Here is a 13,628-nt window from a genome sequence, read left to right on the forward strand (position 1 = left end):
AGAGACCTAGGCTCACTGAAGCTTAACCACATCATAATCATATGCTTTATTTCTTTTACTACACTAATGTGTAAATTATATCTGTTGATGTTAAAATGCTAAACCAACTCTGCATTACTTGAAGGAATGTAACTGGTCATGATATATACATGCTTTGTATATATTACTATATTCAGTTTGCTAATACTTAAAGATTTCTGTATATATGTGCATGAGTAAGATTGAGCTGTAATTTTCTTTTCTCATATCATCAGGTTTTGGTATCAAGGCTATGCAAAAATCATAAGATGAATTCCATCATTCTTTAATCTCTAGAATATTGTGTGGAAGATTGCAATAATTTTTTTTCCTTAAACACTGATAGAATTAATCAATGAAGCCATCTGAACTTAGTGATTTTTGTAATGAGAAGCTTTTTAAAGACTGATTCCATTTCTTAGTGACTATAGGTCTATTCAGTTTTAAGTTAGATTTTTTTTAAATTTTTTATTTTTTATAAACATGTATTTTTATCCCCAGGGGTACAAGTCTGTGAATCAGCACTCACCAAAGATTTTTAAGGAATTAATCTAACTTTCAAATTTATTGACAGAAAGTTGCTCATATGTCATGATATCCCATTTTTTATCCCTGATGTTGGGTATTTGTACCTTCTCACTTTTTTCTTGATCAGCTTACCAAAATGTTAATTTTGGTAGCAGCAATGTCCATAATGCACAAATGTCAATTTTATTAGCCATTTTGAAATACCAACATTTGGCATTATTAATCTTCTGTACTACTTGTTTACTTTCCATTAATTATTCCTTATCTTTATTATTCCTATCTCATTATTCCTATCTTCTTCATTGTATGGTTTATTTTGTTGTTGATTTTTTAAGTTCTTAAGATGGATACTTAGCCCAGTATTTGTCTTCTTATAATATATTAATCAAGTCTCTGTACTTCCCTTTGGGAGAGCATAGGTGTCTCAGTCAGTTAAGTGTCTGCCTTAGGCTCAAGTCATAATCGCAGGATCCTGGGATAAGCCCTATATGGCTTCGGGCTCCCTGCTCAGTCTGCTTCTCCCTCTCTGCCCCTCACCCCAACATGTTCTCTCTTTCTTTCTCTCAAATAACTAAATGTGTGTGTGTGTGTGTGTGTGCCTGTCTATCTGTCTGTCTGTCTGTTTTAGGAACTGCTTTAACTATGCCCTGTAAGTTTTGACGTGTAGTATTCGAATTACTGGATAGTTCACAGTAATTTCTAACTTCCTTTAGGAAATTGGAATTGCTTTTACTATGCCCCATAAGTTTTGATGCCCTATAAGAACTCTTTTAGGAACTTTTTAACTAAACTCTAATTTTATTTTTTTTTTAAGATTTTATTTATTTATTTGACAGACAGAGATCACAAGTAGGCAGAGAGGCAGGCAGGCAGAGAGAGAGGAGAAAGCAGGCTCCCTGGTGAGCAGAGAGCCCGATGTGGGGCTGGATCCCAGGACCCTGGGATCATGACCTGAGCCAAAGGCAGAGGCTTTAACCCACTGAGCCACCCAGGCGCCTCCTAAACTCTAATTTTAAATGACCTAACCATTCCTGTCTAAAATATGTAGAATTCTTCATGGCTAAAAATTTTCAAAAGCCAGACTATTTGAATTCTTCATCTTGCAATGTGCTTAACAGAGTTATAAAAATGTAATGGACATTCCAAGGAGCTCATGAGGACAGAAACTTCTCACTGGATAGTGCGCTCCTGTTTTCAGTCATAGTGTGTTGTGTTTTCTAATGGCTGAAAGCATTGTATAACAATGGGACTGAATACCACACAATGGAAAGAACACAAGGTTTGGAACTAAGTAGGCCTTAGGTCCAAATCCCAGCTCTCTCACAAACAATAACTGGCTTGTAACAAATCACTTCACCTCTCTGGGCCTGTTTATTCATCTGTAAAATGGGCCTAAGACCACCGACTCACAGGTTGGGAATCACATGCATTCAAGTGCCTAGCACAAGGCCCAGTCCAGAAAAAAAGCAAGAGTCTCTCATTCAAGTTGGAGGCACCAGATCCTTACAGAACTAGAAAGGCAAAGGAAAAATGTTAAATATAAATACTCTTTAATATTATACAAGAGAGGGATTTGAAAGTGCAAATAGCGCATTTGCAAAGAGCGAAGATAGTATGTACATGTCTGATAATGTTATGCACGGAAAAGTGCCACTGAAAGAACAATTAATAAAGAAAAATATCAGTTAAATGCTTTGTTTCATTTTTTTCTGTTTCTGAAATTCTTAAGAGAATGAGATCCCTTTCAGAATTCATAATGCCGGGTTTGGGTCGTTTTTGCATTTTATATGTGTGCAGCTGTTCTTCCACTATAAGTATGCACATCTGCTCATTAGCAATACAATATAATTCCCACTGTCTAATTATTTGCAGATGATAGATTCCTTGTACATGGTCTAAAAAAAGGATAGTCCTTCAAAAGTGGTGACTTATTTAAAAAAAAAACTAACTTAAGAGGGTCAGCACAACGAAGTTCAGATATTAATTTGGCAAGTTCAAATATATGAACACCAGCATGTAATTGCCAACTTGATGAGAAACAGAAGGAAATAAGACTTTTTTTCTCTCTCCAATCAATGTTTCCCAGGAGACAGCATGAGGGGGCTCGCTTCTCTACCATACACCTGGAAAGAGACTAGGAAGCAAACCTGAAGATGGAATGGACCAAGTCCACCACCAGTTCTCAGAGACTTCTCGGGAATAACCCACATAAAGCAATACTTCATGGTGAGTGTGCTGGGACATGTGGGGTGAGGAGTTGTGGAGCCCAAGGGCACTGAATGGAAGAGAATCCTTGGTGGAGGTGGGGAGAGTTTTTCATTTCAACTATCGGCCAAAGAGCCCCATTAATCCCCTACTCATGACACTGAAGGCTAAGGCAGCAGGCTCAGGGTGTGTAGTCCTTGGGCCCCATAAAACCTAACACCATAGATCATGTAGCCCACTGGGGAAAGTCAGACAAAGCTTTCTGAGGACAACTGGGGACTCACTGTGAGAGGTGAAGGCTGAGAGTGGGAGGAAAAGTGGTGCTGAGAAGTTGACTGAGGATCAAGGATATGAACCAAGCACAGGGAAAGATCAAAGATATTCAGAACATGAGCTGGGAGAAGATGATAGAGAAAAGTGAAGGGATACTAGGGTTCCAGAAGGAGTAAGACAAACAGAAGTTGGAGACCTTGCTCTTACAGAGACAGGATGAGTCTGGTGGCTATTATCTATGACTGCTTACTCTGCTCAGCACTGGCCTCACACAACAGACTACATTCCCTCATACATCCCGACACATTTGTGTGGTAGGAACTGTTTGGCAGACGGAGCAGTAGAGGTTTCATTCATATGTTCTAGACAAAATGGTTTATGAGAACCTCACTTTCAAGACCTTTTTTTTTTTTTTCCCCTTCTCTACAATAGCTGAGCCTATATCATTCACTCCCAGGGCTGGGGGTACTACATTCATTGGGGAGCAGTGGTCAGGGAAGACCTCTCTGAAGACACGAAGCTTGAAGCTGAAGGAAAGGAAGGAAGGAGCCAGTCATGGCTTGAGCTGCAGGCTGACTGAGCAGTGGGTACAAGGCCCCAGGCAAGAAAGCATGTGTGTCTTCCAGGAATGGAGTGAAGGAAGGCACAGCAGCAGACGTGCAGTAAAGTAGGGCACAGAAGCTGAGGTTGCACAAGAGAGTGCCAAGCCGTCAGGCTGGCCATTGTAAAGAGTCTGTATGTTAAACCCACCCACCCAAAATGGACAACTAGCAAAATGCTTTAAGCAGGACAGGGATCTACGTTGTTATATGTCATGATGTGTCATGATGAGGACAGGTCATTATGGAGAGTGGATTCGGAAAGGCAAGACAAGCCAGTCAGGAGGCTACTGTAGCAGCCAGATGAGCGAAAGCGACAGCTCAGATCCAGGACCTTGAGTGAAGATAGAGATGAGACGAGACTCAGTGAGGTGCCATAACTTTCCCAGGTCACGTAGCTAGTTCACAGCAGATCCAGTTAAAGCCGTATCTTCTCTAACCCCAGGGTCTATACTCTTGATAGATTTGATTAAAGATGCTTTAATTAAGGAAACATTTTAATTAAGATCTTCAGAAGAGTGACTGGGAGTTCATCACCAGCTTTTAGTAGAAGACTATTATAGTAAGGATATAGGTTCAGCTGTTGTAGAAAAGGAAAAACAACAGCAACAAAAATCCCTAACTGAACCAAATAACAGTAGGTTACAGAAGATAGCTTTTGCACTGAGTCCAGCCTGGGATGGTAACTCTGGAAGCTTCTAGCTTGTAGATTCTTCAATATAAGTGCGAGGCCTCCGTCCCTGTGGTCCAAACTGGCTCACCACTACCTCTACAGGCAACTTGAGGGAAGTAGGGGAAGGGAAAGAGAAAACTCCTTGCTCTAAGTACACAGAACCCAGAAGTTGTACACCATCACCTCTACTCATGCCCTGGTATTCAGAACTCTGACACGTGGCCATACTTGACCATAAGGAGTCTGAGAAATTTAGTCTTTACTGGTGGCTATAAATCCAGTTAAAATTCCAATCCTACAGAAATGGGGGAATTGACACTGGGGTCAACCAGCAGTCTCAGGCAGCAGGCATCTTCAGAAAGGCCATTGCACCTTCAGGAGTATGTTGGAAGACCCCCACCTGTAGCCACAGTCCCCTGAGAAGGCCTGGAGCTACTACAAGAGGTCCACAAATCCAACCATGCAGCCGGCGTAGCCTAGAGCCTGTAGAATGCATCATGTATATGAGCATTTCCATTTTCCAGAGGTACGTGACATTGTGCTGGTTAATAAAATAAGCATTCAATTTAAAGTGTAATTAAATTCATAGTGGCATCTTAATATATTTGCTTTAAAAGGGTTACTAAGAACACAACTGTATCACATGGGGGGATCCATAAAATTATTTGTGCTTAGAAGAGGTCCTCCTAGTCAGAAGTTTGAGCCCCTCTGGTGCAGGGAAAGAAAACAGCCTTGAGCTTTAGACAGAGCTGGGTCCAATTACTGCCATCGACATCAAGCAAGACTGACAAACTTTTGGAACCTTATTTCCTCTCTTCTGTTGATGGGGTTACAATGAACCCCACTTCATAAGGCTGTGGTAAAGATTAAATGAAATTATAAATTTAAAGTATCTATCACTAAGACTGGCCTAGAAGAGGTGCTTGAAAAATGTTGCTCTCCCTTTTCCCAGGGTTAAGGAGAGTAAAACAGGTTGAGAAGTCAGACTTGTATCAAGTGAGACAAAGCTGAAATCTTTCAACATCATGTGTTTGTGTCCTTGTGGCTTAGCCCAAGGTATGGGCCTGTGCCCTATATCTTCATGCAGGAACAGGACTGAAATGGTGTAATTCACACAGAGAGGGTGCTAGGTAGAGGGATACAGATCGAGCATGAGTGGCTGGGATCCGATCTGGTTTTTTGGATGACTATGTCAGCGGCAAAGTTAAGGAGCCACCTGTCCCTCACCCTCACAACCACCACTACCTAGCTCCCCAGCAGCCACTCCATCACAGAATGGCAACAGCAACAATGCTGAAACCTTTCCAACTAATAGGAAGGACCAAAGAAAGCTTGTGGGCCAAAAACCCACACTTTTATAGGTAGAAGGTAAATACTTCCCCACAGAAATCAAGGATATAAAAATAACTCAATAATTGGGGCACCTGGGTGGCTCGGTGGGTTAAAGCCTCTGCCTTTGGCTCAGGTCATGATCTCAGGGTCCTGGGATCGAGCCCCACATCGGGCTCTCTGCTCAGCGGGGAGCCTGCTTTCCCCCACCTCTCTCTGCCTGCTTGTGATCTCTGTCAAATAAATAAATAAAATATTTAAGAAAAAATAACTCAATAAGCTCATTGAAACTGTACTGTTGTATTGAGAAGGACATAGCTAGAATGCCTGGCACTTGCATGATGTTTGACCATTGTCCAGTTATTTTCACATTATTTCATTTAATTCTTATGACGTATGCAGTATAGGCCTTTTTGGCAGATGAGAAAACAGCTCAGATTGAGTAAGTGGCTTGGCCAAAGTCACACAGTTGGGAAAGGGTAAGGTGGGCCCAGAACCCAAATCTCCTAAGTTCTCAGGCTCTGCCATGTTATCTGGAGACTGGGGAGTCTGGACTCCACATGGTCAGGGATGAGCATGTTCTAATCTATCCTTAGGAGCCTGGAGGAGTCATATTTGTCCCATGAGTACAACAGGACATATTAGCTTAAACAGTGTTATCTGAGTACTTCAGCAAAACAGAGATTTTGTGGTAATTGGTAAATTAAGAGAAAAAAACTATTCCAATTACTGGCTGAATCTATGACAAGGCTATTAGGTCTCTTACTTCACCTGAAGCTAATCCATTGGGTAGAACTCTCTTAGGACTCATTGTCTATTGGCTGTGAAATATCTTTAAAATAGTATCTTTAAAAGTCTACATTTTCTGACAGCTCTCTTACCAGCTTTGCCCCCTTCCAAATGGCAGACTGGGGGAATTTCTGCCTTGCCATTAGGGCAGATACCAATAGAGCTCCTACAGCACCTTGAGGCAGGCAAAGACTATAGGACTTCTCTGCCTAGTCTATGCCATGAAGATCTAATTGAACTGAAAGGGGACTTTAAGCTGAAATTCTTGCTATTTCTACCACAGCAAATCCTGAACATTAGCAAGAGTCCCCACATTTGCAAATGTCATTCTAAGATATTGCTTCTCTCACAAAACAAAGTGAATCATAACTTAAAAAAAAAAAGTGACCCCTTCAAATGTTAATGACTCTACAAAGTACTCAAGTCTTTCAACATGCTAATTAAAATACATTTCTCTTGAAATGTTTCTGTTGAGACTCGTCAGTTTTCTGGGCAAATCCTCACATCAAAAGTCAATAAGTTCTCAAACTGACTCAAGTTTTGTCTTTCTATTTATAAGCAACACTGACATAGGCAAGAGTATCCCTTATGCAGTGTTAAGAATCACTCATGCTTCTGACAACAACCTAGAGTAGGTTATTGCTTCACCGATGAGAGTCTCCACCAAATCCAAAGTCCTGCTGTCTTCTGAAATGTCCACTGAGTAAGACCAGTCAGTCTTATGGGCCTCTACTTCCTTCATCTGTTCTAATGTGTGGTCTCTTTTCTGAATACTAAGAAAAGCGACAGGAATCACCAGGTGACTTCAAGTAGAGAAGTTAGAAGCTGTGTTCAGATGGCCATGTTCAATTGCACCCCAGCTATCTCCCACTTCATGCCCATTCTTCAGGGAGTGGGCTTCAAATTCTTACCTCAGAAAAATTACATGTGACTACATGTTTTGGACCTTCAGGGTGCCCTAGGAATATTAAATTCATTGGCTCTGGAGTTCTGAATTGATGTTTTTTGCTTTTAAAGTTCCAGTGTTAACATATACTTGTTTTAATGATTTCAGGTTAGTGTGTTGGTCTTATACACATTTATCTGAAGGCTCATTTGATCTTAGTACATTTGGATTAAACTATTTTCTTCCTACAGAAATAGACTTTCTCTGTGCATTAGCAAGGGGCTGGATACTGCTGCTTTTTACAGGCAACTTGGTGATTCAGCATGACCTAACACAGTGCCTGGCAAGCAGAGGAGACACAAGATCAGTGTCATTAAAGACTGACTGTCTTTCATAATAGTTTAGAAATATTGAGATGATCTGATATGTATTCAGGCCATATATCCCGAATCTCAAGCCCCAATTCTTAATTCCGAATTTTGAAGGAACCCCCTACTCAAACCACCAACAGGTCTTGAGGAAATAATCTTTAGTGTCCTCCATTCCATGTCTGAGTCAGTGATAAATTTATTAACCAAATGGCTTTAGACCTCTGATTTACAGAGCCAAATGAACATGGTTTAACTAATAAATACATGTAATAACATGTATAAGAATATGTGTGATATAATAAGCACAATGATTAAGTTGAATGAGTGCATTGGCAAGGATTTTTGTTGTTGTTGCAAGTAATAGAAACCCAACAAACGAGCTTCAGTTTAGAAAGATGGAGAAAGGTAGTTACCTAGTAGTTCTCATAACTGAGAGGTCCTCAGTCTCTGAAAGATTCTCCTTTCTCATCTCTCTTTTCTCAGTGTCTCTGCTAAACTTCTTCCCTTGTTTCTCTTGTGGATAAGCTCTTTCCGCATACAGAACACCTCCACCTTGGCAGCCTCAGAAAAGGGAGAACACCTTTTTCTCTCACATGACAGTCCCAGGGAAGGACTCCATATTGTCCTGCTCAGGTCACATACCCATGCCTTGAAACAAACACTGTTGCCAACAGAAACAGATACTGTTTCATATGACCCAGGCCTGGGTTATATGATCACTCATTTCACCCTATTTCCAGAAGTGTCATGGGAAACTTTGGAATGCAGAAAAAGATTTTCCAATAGCCCATTACACTAAACTCTCCAACAAAAGTAATCCTAGTAATAATGCGGAAGATCAGATATCCTGTGATTGAATATCTGTGAATATATAGACTGCATCAAGCACTATTCTAAGTAGAAACAGACCTATACAAGGGTAAAAAAAAAAATCTTCCTCTACATGCATAATTTGTCTAAAATATCAGGGTTAAAAATATGTCACTGAACAATCAAATCCTATTGTCTGTGAACACCATCAGCAGCAATTTCATCTTATGGCTTATAGAATTGAAGCTGAAGATTAATCAGATGACCTCTAAAGTCTCTTCCTGTCTTTGAGTCTACAACCCCTCTGTTAGAATCAAAATACTTCTGGAAGAATAGTATACCAAGCTATTACTTTATTGGACAGTATTATGGGTTGAACTATATTTTCTCCAAATTCGTATGTTGAAGCTCTAACTTTTAGTACCTCAGAATATAATCTTACTTGGAGATAGAGTCTTTAAAGATTAAAATTAAGGGACACCTGGGTGGCTCAGTGGGCTAAGTGTCTGCCTTTAGCTCAGATCATTGATCCCAGGGTCTTGGGATCGAGTCCTACATTAGGCTCTTTGCTCAGTGGGGAGCCTGCTCCTCCCTGTGTCTGTCACGCTTCCTGTTTGCTAGCTTTCTCTCTGACAAATAAATAAATAAATAAAATCTTTTAAAAATGAAAGTTAAAATTAAATCAGTTCATTTGAGTGGGTTCTAATCCAATCTAGCTGGCGTTTTTGTAGGAGGAGGAGATCAGGACAAAGATACACATGGAGGAAAGACCCTGTGAACAGGACCCAGGGAGAACATGGACATCTACAAGCCAAGGAGAGAGGCCTCAGAAAAATCCAATCCTGCCAAAGGCTGTATCTCGGACTTCTAGCCTCTTAAACTGTGAGAAAATAAATTTCTGTTGTTTAAGCCACCCAATCTGTGGTACTTTGTTATTAGCAAATAATACACACAATAAACCAAGAATTTCAAAGAGAAGTAAGGCACAGTGGAGACAAATTAGATAATGGGATAGAGAGAACAAGAGGTTCCTTTAAGATTCTTTTAAAAAGTAGAATTCCCCCTAAGATTTAGGGGCCAGGACCAGTGACATAGTTAACTGAGGTATGCTAGTAAAGATGGGATAAAATAGGAAAGAAGTTAAGAGAAGGAAGGAGAGAGAAGTGCATGACAGACTTCACCCTTTTTGAAATTTTGTCAAGGCTAGACATAAAGTGATTGTATCAGGACAGGACACTATGGTTGGCCAAGTCAAAGGCCACATACCCAACCTTGTGGGCCTGCGGCGAGCCTGATTCCTTCATGACTTCGGGCTGTCCTGGGCTCCTAATAGGTGTCTCCACTGAGAACTCTGAAATGCTGAACATCCTGCCCTGACCTTTGGCTTTGGGAGCCAAATGCCTACTCCACCTGGATCAAAGGATCACCAGCATGAGCTCTTAGCCATCATCACTCTTATTTATGATGCTCACTATGAGAGCTTCCTGCTGAGACGACCGTAAGTTTGTTAGGCCTGCCTTTCACATATGATAGGCCAATTCCAAGAGTCCAAACCAGGGTGAATCTAAACCTTCTGACTATAGTATTCTTACCCTACCAGTTCTCTACCTCCCCTGCCCCATACCTCACCATTCTCCTGCTAGAAACTCATCCCCCTGCTCTACACCCCATGCCAAACCAGGAAAGCCTGCTCCTAGCACCCTTCCTAGGCCTTCACCCACCCGGATGGATATGCCTGGATCCTGAACCTGCATTACCCTGGCTTCTTTATCATTTTGCTACTCTTGCCTTAGCTCTGACCTTTGCCCTCTAGCAAATCCACCCAGACACTGGGTGGCACTTAGAATCAGAACTCAAGATCCACCGCCCTGTACTGCCAGGGTCGTATTAAAATTCCACCACAAAGCACAATGCACATTTGGAAAAGCACACCCCCTTCTTCAGAAACAGCCAACACAGCATACCCGCTACACAAAAACCTGACACCAAAGGGAAAATATTTTTGTTAAACAGACTGATTGCTAAATGAACAGGGTTTGCGAAAATCACATCTATTATATAGGACTTTTCAGTTCATAAGCCTCATAATATCAGATCATCATATTGGCAAGGCAGTGCTTGTAAGGCTGTTCGGATGAAATCTGGAAATTGCTTCATTATTGAATATTACAAATGATATTTGCCAACAGGGAATTTTGCTTGTGTGCGCATTCAAATAAAATTTCTGGCCACCATTGTTTATAGCCCAGATATATTAATATCACCAATTCCAAAGAAGACAAATGAAATATTTAAATAATCCAAGCATTGTGGACCCACTGACTACTGCATTTTACCTTCATGTTCTTTTGTTTTTTTAATCACCCACAGACATTAAAAAAAAAAAAATCCTGATAACGTCAAAAGATGAGAAAGGCTAAATTCAGGGAAATAAAAGAACCATAAATCAGGAAAACTTTGGAGCTGCTAGAAAGACACTTTAATTTTGTAGACAAAAGACTGCATTAAGGAGGAATAATGCAATAATCAAAGGTGAACGAATCTCTATTGTCTGGCGTCTTTCTCTGTGGGAATTTTCCCACCCCTGACAGCTGTAAAGGGGGGAGGAGCACAGACTGTGGCTGTGCCTTTATTCTCTTCCCCGTTTGCTCCCCAGCCCCTCCTCTCCTCCGTCAATAAATGTCTGCAATCATATTCTTGAGCTCCTGTGTGATTTCAAGGTTCATCTCTTCCATGCAGCTCAAACACTAATTATCCCAGCTGTAATTAGTAAGATAATTAAATACTGGCTCACTCATCTACCTTGGGTCGGGTCATGATTCTCCCAGAAGACCTTGAGCAGTTCCTCAAAGCTGATGCGTTCTGGCTCGTACACCACTCGGACTACTTCTGCGTGGCCAGTTTTTCCTTGAAAGAAACAGAACGTACAATCAAAATTTACTGACAACACCAATCTACTACAAGTCATCTGTTTCCACAGAACCACCAGACAAGGGCTCACGTTCTTCCCTCCACAGCAAGAGTGGGAGCCTAACAGTACGTTAGCTAACGATTTCATAGCAAGTCTGTCGCTGGTTCTGTCTGCATAAACGCATACAGTTGTCCTCTGGCGAGCTTCCTAAGGGTGATGACTTCTCGTCATTGGGCTCTAATTTTTTTAATTTCACGAGAAAACAAACTCGGGTTTTCTTTTCTTTTCTTTCTTTCTTTTTTTTTTTTTTTTTAATCTCACCCTTATGAATCCTTATGGATCCAATCTGACATAGTGCTCAAGGTTTGAAACTCTGCAAGGGGAATGAGCCAATTTATTTTTATTATCACTCCCTGCGATATGCAGTAAGCACAGCTGCACTACAGGGTGACATGGTGCCAGATCAAGAAACCTCGGACAAACAGCCTTCTAACTCGTTCACATCGGATTGATTCGTTAACGGAGGGACATTCGCTGTGCCCTGTTAAGGCACAGGGACAACAGGTCAGGTTCACATACCCAGTAGGGGACAAGGCTTTTCTCAGCCTATTTTGTCTCGGCCGCAGCAAAGGTCTCTCTATTAGTGTGCCCATTCTCAGAGGTGGTCCCAGGGTTCTGGAGATCAGGGAAGTGGGTGTTTGTAGTGGCCCTTGTACCTCTGGAATTCATGCCCTTCCTTATTTCACAGTGTTAGGATATAGTAAATAATAGAACCCTCCATACATATCATTTCTCTATTTAAATTTGTTTTCCATCTCTTTCTGGGCACCTTACATGCAGTATAGAATTTAGCTTTGCCCTAAGAGATATCTGGCCTTTCTCTGCCTTGGTCTCTGGAAGGTAATCTGCATCATACCTGATAGGAATATCCTTCTTTAAGGTGAGGCTAGCCACAGCAACAGTCTTAGGATGAAAGTTAGCCCCTTGGAATCTTAGGATCCTGATGGCCACACCCAACAGTGTTAGGGTCAGGGCTGGCCATGTCAGACAGACCAACCATGTGCTGAGACTGGGGACTTTGGGTAATGCAGAATCAGCTGAACTAAAGACTGAATTCAACCATGTGGACAACCATCAATCATGCATATGTAATGAAGCTCAAATAATAATTCTGAACACCAAAGCATGGGGGAGCTTCCTGGTTGACAATACTCTTTGCATATTGTCACATAGGGATGTCAGGAGGGTAACACATCCTGACTGCATGGGAGACAACACAGAAACTTGGCACTGGAATCCTTCCAGACTCTGCTCTATGCATTTCTCCATTTGGCTGATTTTGATTTGTATCCTCTCTCTGCAATAAACCACAACCCTGAGGATTACTGTTCTCAGTGAGTTCTGTGAGTCCTAAATGATCAGACCACACAGTGGTTTGGGAATCCCTTGAACTTCACCTTAGTTGGCGAAAGGGTTTGCCCATAGGTTGGTGATCTCACTTTAATCCTCACAGTGATTTCACTGAGGGGAAAACTGAGACACCTAGAAGTTACATTTGCCCAAGGTCACATGGAGCCAGTGAATTCCTGAACCACAACCTAAGAACCTTCTGGGTTTTTTGTCCAGGATTCTGTCCAATAAACAAGCAAAGAAAGAAAAGTGAACATGAACCCAGAAAAAGGAAAAAAAATCTATTCATTATCTTTCATCTTTTTTCTCACATTTAATTTCTGACTGTAGAAATAAAAATTTGCAAACAATATGTTTAAAAATGTCCAGAAGTATAAAAAAGAAAAGAAAAATTACATATTATATTCTGACCACATACAATAAGTACTGTCATTATATTTTACACATCTCTTTCTGAATATATACCAGATACACACGAGTGCACATGTGCTCATACACATGTACACACATGCACACACGCGCAACCACACCATGCACAATTTGCTTTACTGCAAGCATAGCATCATTTTTTTCAACTTACCAGCATATTGTATTTTCCCATATCACTGGAATTTTTAGGAAATGCCACTTATAATGACTATGTAACACTCCAAAGATGGTTGTACTATTATTCAATCATCCCCTGTCACTGGGGGTTTAGACTGAATCCTATTTTTATCTATTGGTGTAAATATCTTTCCACATTTCCAAGACTGCCTCGAGCCACAGTTACATAAGTGGGATTTCTAAACCAATGCTTACAAACATTTTTAAGTTTCTTACTATT

The 13,628-nt window shown here is 40.9% G+C and overlaps 1 protein-coding gene across 5 annotated transcripts in view; it reads right to left on the reverse strand.

The window, feature by feature from the left end:
* MSRA (methionine sulfoxide reductase A) overlaps nucleotides 1–13,628 on the reverse strand; it is a 434,035-nt gene that overhangs the window by 136,380 nt on the left and 284,027 nt on the right. For all 5 annotated transcript variants that reach the window (XM_032332277.1, XM_032332279.1, XM_032332278.1 and 2 more), the window contains one exon: nucleotides 11,284–11,388. In XM_032332277.1, coding sequence (XP_032188168.1) covers nucleotides 11,284–11,388 — 105 coding nt within the window. The remainder of the gene's footprint in view (nucleotides 1–11,283; nucleotides 11,389–13,628) is intronic.

The sequence above is a fragment of the Mustela erminea genome, chromosome 2 (assembly GCF_009829155.1).
Source record: "Mustela erminea isolate mMusErm1 chromosome 2, mMusErm1.Pri, whole genome shotgun sequence".
Taxonomy (NCBI): Eukaryota; Metazoa; Chordata; class Mammalia; order Carnivora; family Mustelidae; genus Mustela; species Mustela erminea.